The 21,051-nt window shown below is 43.3% G+C and overlaps 1 protein-coding gene across 11 annotated transcripts in view; it reads right to left on the bottom strand.

Moving 5' to 3' along the window:
* Positions 1-21,051, bottom strand: part of PTPRM (protein tyrosine phosphatase, receptor type M) — a 666,940-nt gene that overhangs the window by 73,588 nt on the left and 572,301 nt on the right. For all 11 annotated transcript variants that reach the window (XM_027525884.1, XM_027525889.1, XM_027525885.1 and 8 more), the window contains one exon: positions 10,161-10,248. In XM_027525884.1, coding sequence (XP_027381685.1) covers positions 10,161-10,248 — 88 coding nt within the window. The remainder of the gene's footprint in view (positions 1-10,160; positions 10,249-21,051) is intronic.

Raw genomic sequence — 21,051 nt, 5'->3', positions numbered from 1 at the left:
AGAATCCCTCCTTTTCCAGGCTTTATTTCCCTGGGAGCCTCAGGGGGAGTACTGCCCATTCCCCACAATTTACTGCCACTGGGCATCTCAAGTAGTTCTGGAACGTTCTCATTAGGGAATTCGATCTCTGCAAAGACTGCACTCTCATTTCCCATAAACAGAGCCTTTGAAATAATTTTCTTACCATCTCCTACTAGTCACACAAAGTTTTGTGTTTTTTAAACTTCACTGCTATTCTCCAGTTTGTTTTTTTTTTAAAGATGAACACATGTCAAAGATTTTTATTTACTTAATGACAGAATCAGGGAGATGTTATAACTGATTCAGGGAGAATTTACAAAGCAGATGTAAAGACTATCTGATCTAGTCATCTAGACAGATACATAGAGACTGATCTATACAGGTGTAGAGCTACAGATAGGTAAGTAGAAGTGCTGTGCCACGTTGCTTCGGTGGTGTCTGACTCTTTGCGACCGCGTGGACTGTAGCCCAGCAGGCTGCTCTGTCCATGGGACTCTCCAGGCAAGAATACTGGAGTGGGCTGCCGTGCCCTCCTCCAGGGGATCTTCTTGACCCAGGGATCGAGCTCTCACCTCTTATACCCCCTGCACAGGCAGCTGAGTTCTTTACTACTAGTGTCACCCGCGAAGCCCAGGGACAGCGGGGAGGTACAAATTAGGGATTTGGGGTTAACAGATACACAATAGGATATAAAAATTAAACAAGGACCTGCTGTATACCACAGGGAACTACATTCAGTAGCTTGTACTGACCTATAATGGAGAGCATCTGAAAAATAGTATATATGTATGTATAACTGAACCAGTTTGCTGTGCACTTGAAACACTGAAAATCAACCATTTTTCAGTAAAAAAAAGGAAATTACTCTCTTCTACGAATAAAGGCAATAGCCTTGCAGGAGTCTGGCAATTCACAGCACAACCAGCCCTGTAGGCCTGTTTGGGGACCAGCAGAGCAGGGTAGAACTGAAAACTCCACATAGCCACTTTCTGGGGAAGATGGATTTAGCGAGTGTTAAAGCATAAGCAGGTAAAGGTTTGGAAACAGGCTGAATCCTTCCCAACAGCCCCTTCGTCTGACTCCCCTGGCATCTGCTCCACAGCTTTCCTTTCCCACCCCTGTTTGTGTGCAGTGTTGCACAGAGGTTAAGATCACAGACTCTGGAGTACAAATCTCTGCGTTTGCTCCTAATTCTGTCACTTTCTAGTTTATGCCCTTGGACAGAGTATTTACCCTCTGTGCCTCAGTTTCTTTCATTGTAAAATGGAAATAACATAGTGCCTACCTTGTAGTGCTTTTGTTCAGACTGAGTTAGTGTAAGTCATGCATGGGTACACAGCTCTGTCACTCGCATCGTTACTGCTGTGACTTCAAGACCTGATATTTTCACCTGAACCATTTCATAATTGCCTTCAGATTCCTCCCTCTCCAGTGAATCCATGCCAAGAGCTCCTTTTCCTTTCTTTTTATACTTTTTATTTTGTATTGGAGTATAGTCAATCAACAAACAATGTTGTGATAGTTTAAAATGAACAGGGAAGAGACTCAGCCATACCTATACATATATCCATTCTCCCCCAAACTCCCCTCCCATCCAGGCTGCCACATAACACTGAGCAGAGTTCCCTGTGCTATATAGGACCTTGCTGGTTATCCATGTTAGATCAGATCAGATCAGAGCAGATCAGTCGCTCAGTCGTGTTCGACTCTTCGCGACCCCATGAATGGCAGCACGCCAGGCCTCCCTGTCCATCACCAACTCCAGGAGTTCACTGAGACTCACGTCCATCGAGTCAGTGATGCCATCCAGCCATCTCATCCTCTGCCGTCCCCTTCTCCTCTTGCCCCCAATCCCTCCCAGCATCAGAGTCTTTTCCAATGAGTCAACTCTTCGCATGAGGTGGCCAAAGTACTGGAGTTTCAGCTTTAGCATCATTCTTTCCAAAGAAATCCCAGGGCTCATCTCCTTCAGAATGGACTGGTTGGATCTCCTTGCAATCCAAGGGACTCTCAAGAGTCTTCTCCAACACCACAGTTCAAAAGCATCAATTCTTTGGTGCTCAGCTTTCTTCACAGTCCAACTCTCACATCCATACACGACCACGGGAAAAACCATAGCCTTGACTAGATGAACCTTTGTTGGCAAAGTAATGTCTCTGCTTTTGAATATGCTATCTAGGTTGGTCATAACTTTCCTTCCAAGGAGTAAGCATCTTTTAATTTCATGGCATAGAGCAGTGTATACATGTCCATCCCAAACTCCCTATCTCCCTGCCCCCTCCCCCGCATCCTTCCTCCTGGCAACCATAAGCTCACTCTCTAAGTCTGTGAGTCTGTTTCTGTTTGCAAGTTCATTTGTATCACTTCTTTTTAGATTCCACATATAAAGGATGTCATTCGATATTCTTCACTGTTGGATTTACTTCACTCAGTATGACACTCTCTAGGTCCATCCATGTTGCTGCGAATGGCATTATTTCATTTTTATGGCTAATATTCCACTGTATACATGTACCACATCTTCTTTATCCATTCCTCTGTAGATGGACATTCAGGTTGCTTCCATGTCTTGGCTATTGTAAACAGTGCCGCAATGAACATTGGGGTGCATGTATTCTTTCAGATCATGTTTTTCTCTGGATATATACCCAGGAGTAGGATTGCAGGGTCATATGATAGCCCCAAATTCCTTTTCTAAGACACAATTTATTCTAGCCCCACCCAGTTTAAACCATTCACTATCAGCAAAGAATTGATCCTCAGTGATCTTATGAAACAATGGAATCTGAAACGATCACTGTAAAAGATTATTCTAAATTTCTTTACTCGGAACAATCTCTGTGACATAATATTAAGTGAAGGAGAGTGAGTTGCAAGCAGCATGTCTCCTGAGAGTCTGTTTCTATGAAATAATCGAATGCACTTGGATGTGTGTGTAGGAGCATCGTGAGCAACCAGAGGGATGGGACATCTGCTGGGTGGCAAAATTGGGAGGCATGTTTCTTCTTCCATTTATGATTTTACACACCACTTCAATTGTCTACATAGTTTGCACTGTCTTAGGAATCAGAAAGAAAACAATAAAAATCTGTTTTTATTGCTCAAAATAAAGCCAGCAACGTCAAGCCATAGAAAAAAGAGATTTGAAGGAAAGAGAAATAAAATGTTAGCAGAATTTGAATTTGCTGGGTGAGGTGCTGGCCAATTTCCCCCTCTTTACTGCACACATTTTCTTGACTGTGTACGAATTGTTTTTCAATTGGAAAAAGAAACCTATTTAGCCATGGATGAGTGGAATAGGATCAAACTCCAACTAATGTTTATATAATAGCCACAACTCAATGTTACCCCATCCAGAAGGGTAATAAGCTGCCATTTTGAGAAGCTTGATCTGCATCAAATGTCTGTGCCATTCCTCTAAGTTCTTCCCTGTTTACTACATGAAATAGGGCAAAAAGATATTTTTGGTTAAGAGATAGGTACATTAAGACTTGGTCATAACAAACCATTGCTTACTGCTGAAAAATTATGATCTGCTTGTACTTTCCTGCGTGTATGTCTGCATGCGTGTATTTATGTATGTGTGTATATACTTATGGCATGAGTATATATACATGTATATGTATACACATTATGAATGTGTATGTATGTATTTATGTGTGTGTATATACATATGTATTTATGTGTGTTTATATATGTATGTATGGGTGTGTATGTGCTCAGTCACATCCAACTCTTTGAAGCTCCATGGACTATAGCTTGCCAGCTTCGTCTGTCCATAGATTCCCCAAGGAAGAATACTAGAATGAGTTGCCATTTCCTCATTCAGGAGCTCTTCCCACCCCAGGGATCGAACCTGCGTCTCCTGCATTGGCAGGCGGATTCTTTACCACTGAGCCACCTGGGAAGCCCATGTATGTATGCACTTGTGTGTACATAAGTCAGTCTTATTTGTGTATCTGTGTGTACACATGTACACACACACATAGACACACCATATATATGTGTATATATGTGTGTTTATGTGTATATATGTCTGTGTGTGTGTGTGTGTGTGTGTGTATGACTGCCTTTGCACATCAGAGGCGGGGTCATTAGAGATTTAAAGCAGGTCCCTCAATCCCTAAACCACGTTATTTATGCCCTTTTTATCAAGTAATATTATGTTTAAAACACCTCCATGTAGCTTCAAATATTTTAACATTTTCATATTGAATACGATGGATCTGGGTCACAGCCTTGCAGCTGGAACCTGTAAGTGATTAGCTGTTACTGCAGCGGCAGAGATGGCGTCTGTCACTACGATCTTTCATCTCTAACCAGTTCTCCCCTTCTGCTAAATATTGATGACATGTTTAAGGCAAACTGGAATCACGATGATCTAAGTAACATTTGCCCTCTGACAGGAGACTCAAAATTAATTTTAATTATTATTGATTGCTGCAAATAACAGCCTTGCTCTCCCAGTGGATACATCCTGCCAAGGGCAGGTGCTGTACTGGTTTCAAGGTACAAGAGGCAGAGGGGCCGAGGTAACTGAGAAGAAGTGCTGGGCATCCTGCCACCCCTGCCCCCTGCTCCAGCCTGGGGTCTTTGCCATTGCCCATTAGGGGGTGGGGGGCCCAGGTCCAGCCATACAGGATCAGGGTGAGAAGAAGGAGCTCTGAGCTGAGTGCTGGAGGCTCCGTGCGGCTGTGGGTTTTGTGTTGCTCACTTCTTAGTCTTGCCTTGTGCCTGACTTTTTTAACTGAGACCCTCTGTCAGGGATGCCTACTCCTTTCAGGCTCCTGGCAGATCCCTTGACTCTAATTTTATTTTGCCTAATTTTCCTATAATTTATCCTTTTCTTTTCTACATGTGTTCGGTGGGTGTGTTTCTGTCTTACTCTCATCTGCTGGATTTTTGATGCTGGATGCTCTCCCAGTACGGAGAAGGCAATGGCACCCCACTCCAGTACTTTTGCCTAGAAAATCCCATGGGCGGAGGAGCCTGGTGGGCTGCAGTCCATGGGGTCGCTAGAGTTGGACACGACTGAGCGACTTCACTTTCACTTTTCACTTTCATGCACTGGAGAAGGAAATGGCAACCCACTCCAATGTTCTTGCCTGGAGAATCCCAGGGATGGGGGTCCTGGTGGGCCGCCATCTGTGGGGTTGCACAGAGTCGGACACGACTGAAGCGACACAGCAGTAGCAGCAGCAGCTCTCCCGGTGAGTCTTATCCTTCTAAACTCACCTCCAACTCTCTCTCTCCTTCCCTTGTTTGCTTTTACACCTAACCTGGATCGCGACAGTAGTCTGTCCCTCAGAAGTGACACGGGGACTGTTGGAGTCGCTCCATTAGCAGGAAGAAGCATGCTGATTTAAGACAAAGTCCTGGGGATGTGCAGCCCTCTGCACGGGCCACAGAGACGAGATTGCTGGTAAGGACCTGGGCGGGACAGACCAGGTCTCACTGTCCTCTTAGTCACCTCACAAAGCATGGGGACCCCGAGTGCAGATGAAAACTAGACCTCAGAAGGGCTCCTCTTCACGTGAGAGTCGAGGGTCCCCCACTGTCAGGGCTGCACCCCCTTCCCCTTCCCCACCCACCCCAAGCAGCTGTGGGCAACTTCAAAGTAGCTTTGGGCTACTCCCCACCTTGTGACATCCTCATCTTCCTAGTACTAGACCCCCAGCCGGCACCACGCTTGCCCCGCCCCTCCGTGACACAGGCTCCTTTGCACATGTCAGGGCTTTTGTCTCAGTAGTTCTCACTATTAAAGCCCCTCTAGGCTGGGACCAAGGCCCTCCACGCCCTCCACGCTTCCTCCACAGACAAGCTGACAACCACCAGTCCTTTGCCTGAAGATTCACTACTTTACATCTCTTTTGGGTTCCAGGCCTGTCCACATGGCTGCCTACTTGAAACCCATCTGAATATGTCAAAGGCATGGCAATATGTATTTGGATTAAACTCACAAGCTTTCCATGCTACCCCTGAGCTCCAAGTCACTTTCCCTTCCAGGGTTACACAGCTTGTAAATGGCCCGTACTTCCGTCTGTCTATCTGTTCGCTCACCCATTCTCCATCCACCCAAGTCAGGAATACAGGAGCCGCTTCTGACTCCATGCCTTCCTGGAAGCCATCTATTTCTTCTATTACATCATGTCGTATCATATCATATCCTCATCCTACCATTTATCTGCACATCCATCCATTATTCTATCATCTATTCAGTAGAAGTATAGTTGATTTACAATATTATATTACTTTCAGGTATATAAAATAGAGATAGTAAATCAATATTTTTTATAGCTTATACTCCATTTAAGCTTATTATCAAATATTGGCTGCATTCCTTGTGCTGTATGTGACATCCTTGTAGTTTATTTATTTTATACTTAGTAGCTTATACCTCCCAATTCTCTACCCTGTCCTGCACCTCCCTCCTTCCTCGCCCCCACCCCACAGGTTGTTCTGTGTATCTGTGAGTCTGTTGCTGTTTTGTTATATTCGTTTGTTTTATTTTTTAGATTCTACACATAAATTAAAATATACTGCATTTTCCTTTCTGACTTATTTCACTTAGCCAAATACCCTCTAGGGCCATCCAAGTGGCTGCAAATGGCAGAGTTTCATTCTTTTCTTCTGACTTGCATCTTATTTTCTCAATTGTAATTGTTAGTCACAATTAAGAACTGCTGAGATGTGTTATCGTAAAAATACAAAAAATTTAAATTTGACTCTTTGTTAATTCTCCAGGCCAGAATACTGGAGTGGGGAGCCTTTCCCTTCTCCAGTGGATCTTCCCAACCTAGGGATTGAACCCAGGTCTCCCACATTGCAGGTGGTGGATTCTTTACCAGCTGAGCCACAGGGGAAACCCAAGAATACTGGAGTGGGTAACTTATCCCTTCTCCAGCAGATCTTCCCAACCCAGGAATTGAACCGGGGTCTCCTGCACTACAGGCATATTCTTTACCAACTGAGGTATCAGGGAAACCCAATTTAAAAATTAAAAAAGATAAAAAAAAAAGAGTGGAATGAAAAAAAGAACTGCTGAGAGTATTAGGAGGGCTCTGCTTGTGTGTCTATATGCATGTATCTGTGTGTGTGTCAATGGTGGAGGGAGTATTCGTTTATACTTGGAGGGGCTAGCTCAGCAAATGTGTAAATAAGGGAAAAGTTCAACTTACTTAAGAACAACAGCCAATAAACAGTTTTTAAGCATCATTAAAACCATTTTATATGCAAACACTGTTGTAAAACAACGAATGTGATCATTAAAGCACTTTTATGTTCTCTGAAAAGCAATAACAAGAATCTCCAGGACCCATTCCCTGAATCCCCCAATTCCTCATCCTAGTTAGAGTGCTATTCCCAAAGCCTGGGCTCCCTGGAGCAGGCTTCCCAGCCAGAGAAACTGAGTTTTCTACAATCACAGGATTTCTTAGGGTGAAAGGGAGATGTAATACTCTTCTCTATGCCTTTAAAGAAACAACCAGTATGAGTATATACATTAGAGTGATTTAGGGAAGTATTTTTATTCTTCAAGTCCTCCTACAACACCAACAATATCAAAGATTCATTTTTGCTATAATTAAAAACATGTGTGTTAGTTGCTCAGTCGTGTCAGACTCTTTGCGACCCCATGGACTGTAGCCCAGCAGGCTCCTCTATCCAAGGGATTCTCCAGGCAAGAATACTGGAGTGGATTGCCATTCCCTTCTCCAGGGGATCTTCCAAACTCAGGGATCGAACCTGGGTCTCCCGCATTGCAGGCAGATTCTTTGCCGTCTAAGCCACCAGGGAAGACTAATTAAAGACATACAGAGTCTCAGATGAAGCAGTTCCAAATGGTGATTGTCAGAAGGGTGCTCAGCATGGCAGTGGCTTCATCAGACCTACCGGGGAGCTCAGGCTGAATTGCCCACACCCCCAGTGAGGGGCTTCCCAGGTGGCTCAGTGGTAAAGAATCTGCCTGCCAATGCAGGAGACGCAGGTTCAACCCTTCGGATGGGAAGATCCCTGGAGGAATAAATGGTAACCCACTCCAGTATTCTTGCCTGGAGAATTCCATGGACCAAGGAGCCTGGCTGGATACAGTCAATGGGGTTTCAAAGAGCTGGACACAACTGAGCAGGAGCGCAAGCCCCCCAGTGAGACAGTGCTCAGATGTGAGTTCCAGCACCAGACTGGACACGCAGTATCAGACTCCTGCTATGTAGCTGGGGTGGATGAACAGTGGCATCTAAAAATCGGCAAACCCTATTTTGGGAGCCCTAATAGTCTTTTGTAGGTGGTCTAAGTGGTTAATGTCTCAGAATGTGCCAGTGTAGATGCTTACAGACAATTATATAAACAACCAGACAGTTCTAGAGGGATTCTTTTTGAAGGCAATAAAAAACTAGAAGAAAAGGTAACCATTTGTAACTACAAGGAAACGGCAACCCACTCCAGTATTCTTGCCCAGGAAATCCCATGGACGGGGAGCCTGGTGGGCTACAGTCCAAGGGGTCACAAAAGAGTTGGAGATGACTTAGTGACTGAACAAGAAGAAGGATGAACTTGTACAACATTATTATGCTGAGTGAAATAAACCAGACACAGAAAGAAAACCCCAGCATGATCTCATCTGTATATGGAATCTAAAAAATGTCGAATCTATAGAAACAGAGAGTAGAAGGGTCATTACCAGGAGCTTGGGAGGTGGGGGAACGGCTTTGATGGGGGTTGCTGGTCAAAGGGGACAGAGTGACAGCCACACAGGATGACTAAATCTAGAGAGGAAATGTACTGCATGATGATGAGGGTTACTAATACTGTACTGAATCCAGAAATTTGTCAAGAGAGTGGATTTCAGGTGCTTTCATCACACATGAAACATGACAACCATGCGAGGGGACGATACTGTACTTCACTAGCTTGACTGCAGTCATCATTTTGCTATTCATAGATGTGTCAGTCACCATACTGTGGCCTTCCCTGGTGGCTCAGTGGTAAAGAATCCACCTGCAAGGCAGGAGCTGCAGGAGACTCAAGTTTGATCCCTGGGTCTGGAAGATCCCCTGGAGAAGGGAATGGCAACCCGCTCCAAGATTCTTGCTTGGAGAATTCCATGGATAGAGGAACCTGGTGGGCTACCATCCATGGGATTGAAAAGAGTTGGACATGACTTAGCACACTCACAGCAGCAGCAGCAGACACTGCTACAGGATCTCAACCGTCCCACCAAGAAACGTTAACCCAGGCAGGTGAAATCTAACTGCACTTACACCATCAAGCAAGCTAATACATGGCTCCCCGGGACTACCTGAACCTTTCAAATTTGTTCTCTTATAAGTAATAGGGCTGGATGGGCTAGGTGCTCTGTATTTCACACTGGTAGTGTTTGTTCTTTAAATTAACGTATCTTTAGAAACAGCATTAATTCTGTGAGTACCCTGTTGGTACTCGTGTGGCTTTGAGCAGTGCAATGTAGGGATGGATGGCTTCAGCCCTGGAAGAGGGAAGCTCATCAATCTACCGGGCCTCTCCGCATCGTTACGGAACATTAATGAGGCTGGGCTCGATTTAAGAACCGACTGAGACATTATGGATTGGTGGCATTCCGCTTCATGGGAACTGGGAATTTCTGAGTTATCATCTCAGCTCTGTTGCTAATGAGTGTTGTGATACGGGGACGATCATTTAACTTCTGCATTTCAGTTTCCTGTCCTCAAAATGGGGCTGTTACTGACCTCCTTACCCCAAGTGTCCCAGGATTAATGAGCTCGTGTCTGCTGAGAGTCCCGGGCTCCTGGCATCGAGGCGTGCTTTGAGTTGTTATTTCTATTCCTTCCCAAGAAGCAGCTGGGAATCATCAGATCTGTTTTGTTTACTCCTTCCAGAATGCATTTTCTTAGCATTTGCACATTACCTAGGTTACCCAAACTTTATATCTAGAAGTAAAACCAGTCCCACAGCAAGACACAGGGACGTAGCGGGGGTATTTAGGTAGCTTTTCTTTTCCTTAAGGAAAAGCATCACACCAGCTTTTCCGGCGAGATGAAGGCAGTAATTGCACTGCAAATTCTTGCCGCATGAGGCCGGTGGTCAATCTTAGCAGATGTGAAAAGAAAGTTACATCACAGTGCAATGATGCTGTCAACACTTACAGGCAATAATATTCCCATATCTGTTCTTCATTCTGTTTTCATCTTTCTTAGCAGAGTCCCATGGTGCAGACTGCCCTTCAAAGAAGCTCTGGAAGAAAGAGAAAAGTGACATGACGAATTACAATTCGGTGCAGTAAACAAACGCAGGGATTTTAACGACGGAGGGTGTTCTTAAAAAATGTACGAGGGTCAAGGAAGGAAAAGAATGTTCACAGGAAAGAGATAATGGATTATTAAACTACTTTATATATTAAATATTTAGGTTTTTTTGTTTTCCTTTAGTTAAAATGTTACAAATATGGATGGGGACTGAAGAATAAGCCCCCAATTCATCTGTAGGATGTATTAAAAATGGCTGGGTGTTTATCTCTATTGTACTTGAATCTTTAACAGAGAAAATTTAACATTTCTTTCAACTTCTTAATTATGTCATCATCCTTCAGTGTTCTCCTATGGGATATAAAGATATCATTTTTCTTCCCAATTGCAAACTGAAAGATTTATTTTTGGTTAAAATTGAAAGTAGGTAAGCTAAGACTCCACAACTTCAAGCTTAAAATCCTCTAAGAACTTCTGCCAGAGTTTTCCCTTCATTTGCAATGGAGCTTAGATGTCCATTTATTTAAGGATTTGGCATTATTAAGCCCAGGGTCTTTAATCTTTGGGTTAGTAGTCAGATATACATTTTTCCATTCAAGTTATAATGAAAATGTCCTCTGCTATCAGCTGACATGTGAAAAAAAATCTGGGATTTTAGTTTCCACTTTAGTCCACATTCTGTTTCACCTTCATGTAGTGGACGCTACGAGGAAGTGTTGGGAGGAAGGATGGTAGCAGGCAGCATTTGGTGACACTGATCCGTTGTTTCTCTTGTACCTACTCTTACATTTCTGGCAGCAACTGGGAAAGAAGAGACGAGCAGGAGGAAGATGTGAAGGCAGAGCAGGTGCCTGAAAGCATTGTCCTGAAACATTCCAGGGCTAGAGCACGTGCTGCCAGGAACTCACATCCTCAAACACACCTAAGGGCGGCTTCCCAACTTCCCTCTTTAGAACAGAAAGCTCCTTTCCGCTCCCTTAATCTCCATCCCCCCAGAGCATTTGGCCATCTTGGCTATTTACCCCAGTAGCTACTATTAAGTGATCAGTCTGGGGTTCAACGGAAACAATTTATGATCCCTTTATGATCCCTTTTCATGGGTCCAGTTGTGTCCGATCAGTTGAATTGCTCCTTAGTACGATTGCGGTGGGGACACATCTGCTCACAGACCCCATGGCAAACAGTTTTTAGTGATGGCTGATTTACGATGTGGTGTTAATTTCTGCAGTATAGCAAGGTGACTAGTTATACACATTCTTTTTATTTTCTTTTCCATTATGGTTTATCTCAGAATATTGAATCTATTAATAGTTCCCTGTGTTATATGGTATGACCTTGTTGTTTATTCATTCTGTACACAACAGTTTGCATCTACTAACTCCAAACTCCCAGTTCATCCCTCCCCACTCCCAATCCACTCAGTATAATCCTTAGTTGCATTTGACTTGCTACAGATGACATTATTTTGTTCTTTTTCAATGGCTGAGTAGTATTCCACCGGAGAAGGCAATGGCACCCCACTCCAGTACTCTTGCCTGGACAGTTGCTAAAGAGTCGGACACAACTGAGTGACTTCACTTTCACTTTTCACTTTCATGTATTGGAGAAGGAAATGGCAACCCACTCCAGTGTTCTTGCCTGGAGAATCCCAGGGACGGGGAAGCCTGGTGGGCTGCCGTCCATGGGGTCGCACAGAGTCGGACACTACTGAAGCGACTTAGCAGCAGCAGCAGCCGCAGTATTCCACCATATATATGTATATATAAACATATACAAATATGTTTATATATTTCTTCTTTATCCATTCATCTGTTGATGGACATGTAGTCTGTTTCAATGTCTTGGCTACTATAAATAATGCTACTATGAACATAGGGGGTGCATGTATCTTTTTGAATTACAGTGGTTTTATCTAGGTATATGCCCAGGATTATAGTAGTTTTGTCTAGGTATATGCCCAGGTATATGCTGGCTAATATGGTAGTTCTATTTTTAGTTTTCTGAGGAACCTCCATACTGTTTTCCAAAGCAGTTGCACCAACTCACATTCGCATCAACAATATTAAATTGCCCATCTAAAATTAAGGTATCTTAGTCACAGTCATTGTTGACTCCTCGTTATCTTAATAGTTTTTACATTGTATTTATCATTTTGAAAAAAATCATGGAGGCAGACAAGGATTAGATGAACTACACACTAAGAGCTGTATTAACAGATTCAGAGATTCAGGAAGAGAAGGGGTGGCAGAGGATGAGATGACTGGACGGCATCACTGACTCAATGCACAGAACTCTGAGCAAACTCTGGGAAATGGTGAAGGACGGGGACGCCTGGAGTGCTGCAGTCCATGGGGTGGAAAAGAGGCGGACACGACTTATCACTGAATAACAACCACAGATTCACAATGTATTCTGCTACTGAAGGGTAGGATGTCATGCAATGCAGGGCAAAAACAAGAAAAACATGTTAAGGGTTATTAATAAATTAAATCAATAATACAGTAAAATCACGAGTTAATTCCATCTAGAACAAGACCATTATAGGATAAAGGATTTATTCAGACATGTAACTTCTGTTCCTCCATAAAATATGCATTTAAAATAGCTTCAGGGATTTAAAAGTCATCCTCTTTTTCTGAATTGTGTCATTGTTATTCTATGAGTGACAGTTATTTTACCGTTGAGTAATGACTATTATTTGACTTCCCTTATGACATTTTAATTCTATTAATACTTTGAGTCTGTCGCGATGTAATTACCAATTTCATTCCCCTCTGCCTTCTCCACACGTGTGAAACTTTCCACTTTGTTTTTTTCACGGGAAGATGAAGAAGGGACCTGATTCTGGGAAAGACCCGGGTGTCTTCCAGGAGATCCCTGGCTACTAGTTAACTCACCACAGGATAAGAGATAGACAGATAGGAGGGAGGCAACTATGGCGCAGGGAGGAGGCACTGGCTCCATGAGTACAAGGAGATGCTCTTGGGCCATGGGAGGCAATGCCACCCTGAGCCACTAATGCTGGCTCCTCCCCACTCTTGACAGACAGATGCTCTCCTGTGGAGACAGCGCTCACATCACACTTGTGTTTCTTTAGCATTGGTGGTGATCACAGGAATTCCAATAGCCCTTGCTTTAAAAAAAATTTATTTAAAACATTTTATTTTATATTGGAGTATAGTGGTGTGCTGTAGTCCATGGGTTCCTGAAGAGTCAGACATGACTGGGCAACTGAATAACAACAGGAACGTAGCTGATTTAGCAATATTGTGTTGGTTTCAGGTGTACAGCAAAGCGATTCAGTCATACATATACATATGTCTATTCTTTTAAAAATTCTTTCCCTCATTTCCCCATTTATCAGAACATTGAGCAGAGTTCCCTGTGCTATATGGCTGGTCCTTGTGGATTATCTATTTTAAATATAGCAGTGTGTACATGTCAATCCCAAACTCCCAATCTATACCCCATCCCCCAACCCTTCACCCCTGGTAACCATAAATTCTCATTCTCTAAGTCTGTGAATCTAAAAGTTATCTTAATTTGGCTGTTTTCGTGTACCTGGTGACCAGGAAACAGACAAAAGCAATGAGATGATAACCAATCTCCCTGCACTTGAGCTCTGCATGCTTTTACAAGGGTGGGGCCCATGCTCTCCATCTCCCAGCACTGACCACACGGGTAGGGGTATCGATAAGTGAGCAGGATGAAGAGTCCATTGCCTTGACTAATATTCATGAGAACGGCAGCCATGGAGGACTGCCTGCCTGATTTATGTTGAGGATAGGAGAAACAGAGAGACCTTACCACAGACCAGCTCATCACAGACCAGCCTGGGTCAGACCTCAGTGCTTCCTGACTATAAATCCATGGTTCTTCCAGTGCCCCTCCCAACAAGGACTTTGGAGGGGATAACAGTTAAATCCACACATGACCAAGGACTGCTTTCCAATCTAGGCCATATCTCCTTGTCTCTAAATGAAGGTTTACAACAAGAGAATATGAGATGTTGAATTGCTTCCCCAAAACAGGAAATTTTAACTCCAGGTATAATGTGGTTGTCACAGGGAAGGGATAGCAAGAGTGAGACAGCAGAAGTGAGAGTTCTTGCCATGAACCTCCCAGCTTCCTATCCAGGAATAATATGAATAAGTTTAAGTGGCAAGATGTATTTTCTTTAAACAAAAGCAAAACAAAGCAAACCAAAAAGCTGCTTCAAGGAAATGATCAGATGGCTGGTGCCACCCATGCTCTCCTAACTCGTGAATTTGCTGACTGGGTCTAGCATATTCTGGCACAGTTTTGCTTCCAATTACGCAGCCAATCTCCCCCGGAATTCACTCATGATGAAAACCATGTGTTCTTGTCTTTGGCTTGTAACATCAGTAATATACCTAATGGGGAACTCAGAGAGTACAAAAGGACTTTCTAGATTGATAACTTGGCTTTGTTTCTTTTTGTTATGGAGATGATCATTGTAAAAATTTCTAAGATGGACCCAGTTGTAAATGTCACCGCTTTCCATTAGCGTACATTTTCAAAATAGTTGAGAAAATATTTACCTTAGACTGGATTCCCTCTTATTCCTGCAGTAGGATGAAAGTCAACTTTTTAAATTTCTACTTAGAAAATAAAACTTTGTCTGTAGCTCTAGAGCCACTTGGCATTCAGAGAAGCTGTGACATGAAGATGGGTCTTTGACAGAGTGAGTCCCTGGCTGCCTTCCTGGCTTGGGAAGTCTGAGCAAAATAATAACCAGGGCAGAAATGCAGGTCATCAGGGACATGGAACACAGTTTCCTGTCTGGCCCCCAGCGAGGCCCAGCATAGATCTAAGACTCCAGAGGCAGATGTGGCTCTTCCTCCAGGCTTTGTCTTCCTGAGGCACCGAGCCTTCTGACTACTCTGTGACATACCACTTTTTTTTTTTTTTGCAGACCATGAGTTGGACAGATAGCTGCTAATAAACCCACTACTGAAATGCGCCCAAGGAAAATTAAGTAATTTTGCTACACAATCATTCTACCATGTCCTTTTTCACAGCCCTTTTGGCTTCTAAATATCTTCTAATAAATGAAGCAAATCGACACACATTTTAGAAGATTTTCTGCTGGGCATTTTTCTTGGGGGTAAGAACAAAAGGTTCTTTGGCTATCTCTTTTATCTCCAAGGAGGTCAAAAGTTGTACGTGATCCAATAAAGCTACATCAACTGAATCACTGAATGCTTTCAGAAGAATCCTACTTGGAACCAGTCTTCCTGAGAAGGAAGAAATCACATCATTTATGAGGCTCTAGAGAAGAGCTGCTCCCCTCACATTTACTGGAAGGAAAGCCAACCAGGTTTTGAATCCTGCAGTGGCTGAGATAGAGAGAGCTTGGGTTCTTGACGAAACACGAGGATTCCTGAGCACAGGAATTTTGGGGGCGATACTCAGCTTACCCACCCTGAAGTTTACATTTAAGTACAACCTTCAAATCCTCCTTAATCTCTCCAGTCTTTGCTTGACTAAAGTTATGAGCAGGTTGTGGTTAAAATCCAATTTAACCAAAGCACAGGAGCATCTTTAAAAAAGAGGCCCAGTGAGACATAGCGAAGGCAATGCGAGAGCATCGTTAGCTGCTGATGAGGCCCTGTCCTCGGAGCAGCCGCATAAAGACCAGCTTGGGAGACACCTCGACAGTCCAGGTCCCAGGGTGCTTTTCACAGCAGGGCTTTTTAAATACAATTTGCGCAGTTAGGCAATATTTAATGTTCAGGGCCTATTTTTAATATGCAGATACAATTCAACGCACCAACTATGGACTTTTTATTATTTAAAAAAACACTTTATGTTATTTTGGGGATTTAAGTTAATGGCCTTGCTATACCGTCTGTTAGAATTTTCATAAATAGACTTAGGCTTTGACTCTACTTAAAATGTAATTAAAGTGTTTCCTCTGACTACCTTAGCTCATATATACTGAGAAGAGGCAGCAAACCGGGGAACACTCTGAAAGAGTAATAAGTCTCAGAAACAATAAAAATGAAGGCAGGCAAGCTCCAGCGAATACCAATGACTCCACATGAAGATGCCACGTGGTCCCCAGGCACAGAGCAGAAGGACAGGGGACATCTCTCACACAGCCATTTTTGTCTGAACAGGAAACACATTTTTGCGATTCAGTAACTTCCTCCCCACTTCTCATCCCACCGTCACTTTCCGCAGGATTTAACGGTACATCTCAGTTGCCCACCTAAAGAGAACGTGACTCCAAAATGCTGCAGTCTGTTAAAAATGCCACATACAAAAAAAGGAGGAAAAAACCCCTATTGAACAGAAAAGCTGCCTGCAAGAACAGGATGCAGGTCAGGGCTGTACATAATGCACGGTATGTTCTCAGGCAGTGTGGAATCGAGTTTTTTTTGAAGCTTCTGAAATCAAATTTTTTCTCCCTTTCTCATATGAACTAAACTGGGCACATAAAATGACTAAGATCATCACGCTCAAAGAAGGAAGATGCACTCCCTGGTGTGTGCCAAGTCTCTGAACTTTCTTTGTTTTCTGTCCATACGACTTTTTGGGTTCTTCCAAGTGCTGTATTTTATTTGGTCCATATAAACTATTTATTGTTATTGCATGAAAGCAACTGAAGACACAACTATGGCTGCTGGACAAGCCGCAGAGTGGAGTGCCAATGGGAAGGTGGGCCGGGAGCTCAGGGCCAGAGAAGCGGTGGCCACCGGTTACTGCCATCATCAATGTCCTGGATGGAGGCAGCCAAAGGGACTGTGTGGGGCTCAAGAGAGGTGAGGACTGGGAGGACCAGAATCTTGACTCATGTTCTGTTGTTGTTCTTGCTCACTCACTAAGTCATGTCTGACTCTTTGCAACCCCACGGACTGCAGCATGCCAGGCTCCTCTGTCCTCCATTATCTCCTGCCATGCATGCATGCTTAGTCGCTCAGTTGTGTCTGACTCCCTGCCACCCCACGGCCTGTGGCCTGTCAGGCTACTCTGTCCATGGGATTCTCCAGGCAAGAATACCGGAGTGGGTTGCCATCATTATCTCCTGGAGTTTGGTCAAATTCATGTCCACTGAGTTGGTGATGCTATCTAACCATCTCATCCTCTACTATCCCCTTCTCCTGCCCTCAGTCTTTCCCAGCATCAGGGTCTTTTCCAATAAGTCAGCTCTTTGTATCAGGTGGCCAAAGTATTGGAGTTTCAGCTTCAGCATCAGTCCTTCCAGTGAATATTCAGGCTTGATTTCCTTTAGGATTAACTGGTTTGATCTCCTTGCAGTCCAAGCGACTCTCAAGAATTTTCTCTGGCACCACGATTTGAAAGCACTGATTCTTCGGCACTCAGCCTTCTTTATGATCCAACTCTCATATCCGTACATGATGTATGGAAAAACTGTAGCTTTGACTACATGGACCTTTGTTGGCAAAGTGATGTCTCTGCTTTTTAATATGCTGTCTAGTTCATGTACTGTTACTTCTAAACAAATTGAAATCTAAATGTCAACATTCTGATATCTTTAAAAAAGTTGCTAATTAATCTCAGGACTTCAAATGGCCATGTTTTCTTGCAATTTAATTCAACTCCATTTTTGAAGAATTTTTCTATTTTGCGAGATTCAGTGGGTGATGACCTTCTCAGTGGTTGCTCTATGGCCTTCCTGCTCTCTAACATCTCTATTTCATGTGAAAATGGAATTGACGTTTGAAGCCTAAAAAAGTTATGTGATGTTTCGGTGCCCAGAAACACTACCCCTGACATTTGACTGAGTTTAAAAATGTTTTTTATTCTGTTGAATATTGCTCTGAATGAGTGACTTTTTACAGCAATGTCATATATGAATAATATATGCTTATGGGATCTTTGAAGCTCTACCAGGTGAGTCTTTTTATTTCTACTGTACGAAGAAGGGAATTTAAGATCAAAAGGTGTGAAGTGGCTTGTCTGAGATCAGACAGTGGAGAAGCCGAGACTGAGGGCTGTTGGCTCTGAACTCTGTCCCTCACACTTGGCCACCGAGCTGGCCACATCTCACTGTGCGTGTAGCTTTCTGAAGCCATCCGGCCGAGGGTCATAAGCTGTGAGGCATTTCTGCTTCCCACTTTTTGTGGAATAAGCTTGTTGGACAAGGGAATGACGGAGCATGAAATGGCTGGATGGTATCACCGACTCAATGGACATGAGTTGAGCAAATTCCAGGAGATAGTGAAGGACAGGGAAGCCTGGCGTGCTGTAGTTCATGCAGTCACAAAGAGTCAGACACGGCTCAGCAATGGAGCAAGCTTGTTGGATGACATACAACTCTGTTGCTGTCTGCACACTGGTTTTCCGGGCATCCAGGTGCACCCTGGAGGAACCCGCGACCTACCTGCCTTTCAGTCAGCGTGCCCAATTTCAAAACCCTCCTTTTTTCCACCTTGAAAATCACTGAAGTACTAAGTTCCTGCTAATGATACGACATATCCCTCAAGTGAAGTGAAGCAGGAAAAAAATCTGAAAACCACTGATCAAGTGGGCCGAGGAAAAAATACTCTTCAGTTGAGTGATAGAGAAAAAGAGGTAAAAACAGTCACTTTGAAGCCTGGGTTGCTGTTAAACATTCCACAGGCATGGCCAGTGTCCTTTGGGATTATAGAGACCGAGGCATAGTAAGACGGCTTTGCTGCTGCTGCTGCTAAGTCACTTCAGTCATGTCCCATTCTGTGCGACCCCATAGACGGCAGCCCACCAGGATCCCCTGTCCCTGGGATTCTCCAGGCAAGAACATTGGAGTGGGTTGCCATTTCCTTCTCCAATGCATGAAAGTGAAAAGTGAAAGGGAAGTCGCTCAGTCGTGTCCAACTCTTAGCGACCCCATGGACTGCAGCCTACCAGGTTCCTCTGTCCATGGGATTCTCCAGGCAAGAGTACTGGAGTGGGGTGCCATTGCCTTCTCCAAGATGGCTTTAAAAAGGGGCTATTTTGTAAAAAATGCATTACAGACTGAAATATGAGACTGGAAACCATAAAACTCCTAGAAGAAAACTTAGGCAGGACTTTCTCTGACATAAATCATAGCAACATTTATTTGGATCTTTCTCCTAAAGCAAAGGAAACAGAAACAAAACCAAATGGGACCTAATTAAACTTAAAAGCTTGTGCACAGCAAAGGAAACCATCAACAAAATGAAACGACAACATACAGAATGGGAGAAACTATTTGCAAATGATATGACTGATAAGGGTTAACATGCAAATATATAAACAGTGCATATAACTCAGCATCACAAAAACAAACAACCTGATTAAAAATGGGCAGAAAATCTGAATAGACATTTTTCCAAAGAAGATATACAGAAGGCCAACAGGCACATGAAAAGATGCTCAACATCGCTAGTCATCAGATCAGATCAGAACAGATCAGTCGCTCAGTCGTGTCCGACTCTTTGCGACCCCATGAATCGCAGCACACCAGGCCTTCCTGTCCATCATCAACTCCCGGAGTTCACTCAGACTCACGTCCATCGAGTCATTGATGCCATCCAGCCATCTCATCCTCTGTCGTCCCCTCCTCCTCCTGCCCCCAATCCCTTAAAACTACAATGAGATATCACCTCACACCTGTCAGAATGGGCCTCATCACAAAGAACAGAAATATCAAACACAGAGGTTGTGGGGCACTTACATTCTTACCAACAGTGTGCACTTGTACACTGTTAGTGGGAATGTAAGTTGGTGCAATCACTGTGGAAACAGGACGGACGTTTTTTCTCAAAAAAACTAAAAATAGAACTACCATATGACCCAGCAATTCCACTCCTGGCTATGTATAAAAAAATGAAAACTAATTTGAAACAATATGTGCACCCCAATGTTCATAGCTGCATTATTTACAGTAGGCAAGACATGTAAAAACCTGTGTCCATCAACAGATGAATGGACAAAGAAGATGTGGTATGTATTACAATGGGACACTACTCAGACATTAAAAAAAAAGATAAAATTTTGCCATTTGAAATAACTGGGTAGACTTGGAGGGCATTATGTTGAGTGAAATGAGTCAATCGGAGAAAGACAAATATTGTATGATATCATCTACATGTGGAAAAACCAAACCAGTGAGTACAGCAAAAGAGAACAGACTCACGGATATAGTGGTTACAGTGGGGAGAGGGAAAAGAGGACAAGATGAGGTAGAGGATTAAGAGGTACAAACTACTAGGTATAAAATAAATAAGTTACAAGGATGTATTGTTTAACACAGGGAATATAATCAACATTTTATAATAATTATAAATGGAATATAACATTTGAAAACTGTGAGTCACTATGTTTACACCTAAAACTTACAAAATATTATACATCAGATGTACCTTAATAACAAAATATACATACATAAAAGGAGGCTATTTTGATATATTTGGGGATTCAGCTGAGTACTAACTCTAAGAGGCAGAGGGTAGCTGTTCAGGGATATTTATTCTCTTCCTGGCATTCATTCCTCTTCCTTTGTTCCCTGGAAGAAGCTTAGTGACAAGATTCCTGGTGCTCAGCAGGGCCCAGCAATCCCTCTCATCTGGGCAGCCTTCTAAGGCCTGGGCACCCCTGTCCCACACACGTGAGGGCCTCTATGGTCCTTCCCCACCGTGTCCTCCACCTGCATTTTGTGTGTAGAAAAACTTTAGCCAAAGAATAAGTTTAATCAGAGAAGTGGGAAGATGCAGAAACAAAGGAAAGCAATTCAACAAGACTCAACAATAGTAGTTTAGTTACTAAGCAAAGGCAAAGACCTTTAGTTCCTTCTTAGGGC

This window comes from Bos indicus x Bos taurus, chromosome 24, assembly GCF_003369695.1.
Source record: "Bos indicus x Bos taurus breed Angus x Brahman F1 hybrid chromosome 24, Bos_hybrid_MaternalHap_v2.0, whole genome shotgun sequence".
Lineage (NCBI taxonomy): Eukaryota > Metazoa > Chordata > Mammalia > Artiodactyla > Bovidae > Bos > Bos indicus x Bos taurus.
Note: the sequence above shows the minus strand (reverse complement) of the source record. Positions and strands in the feature narration are given on the sequence as shown.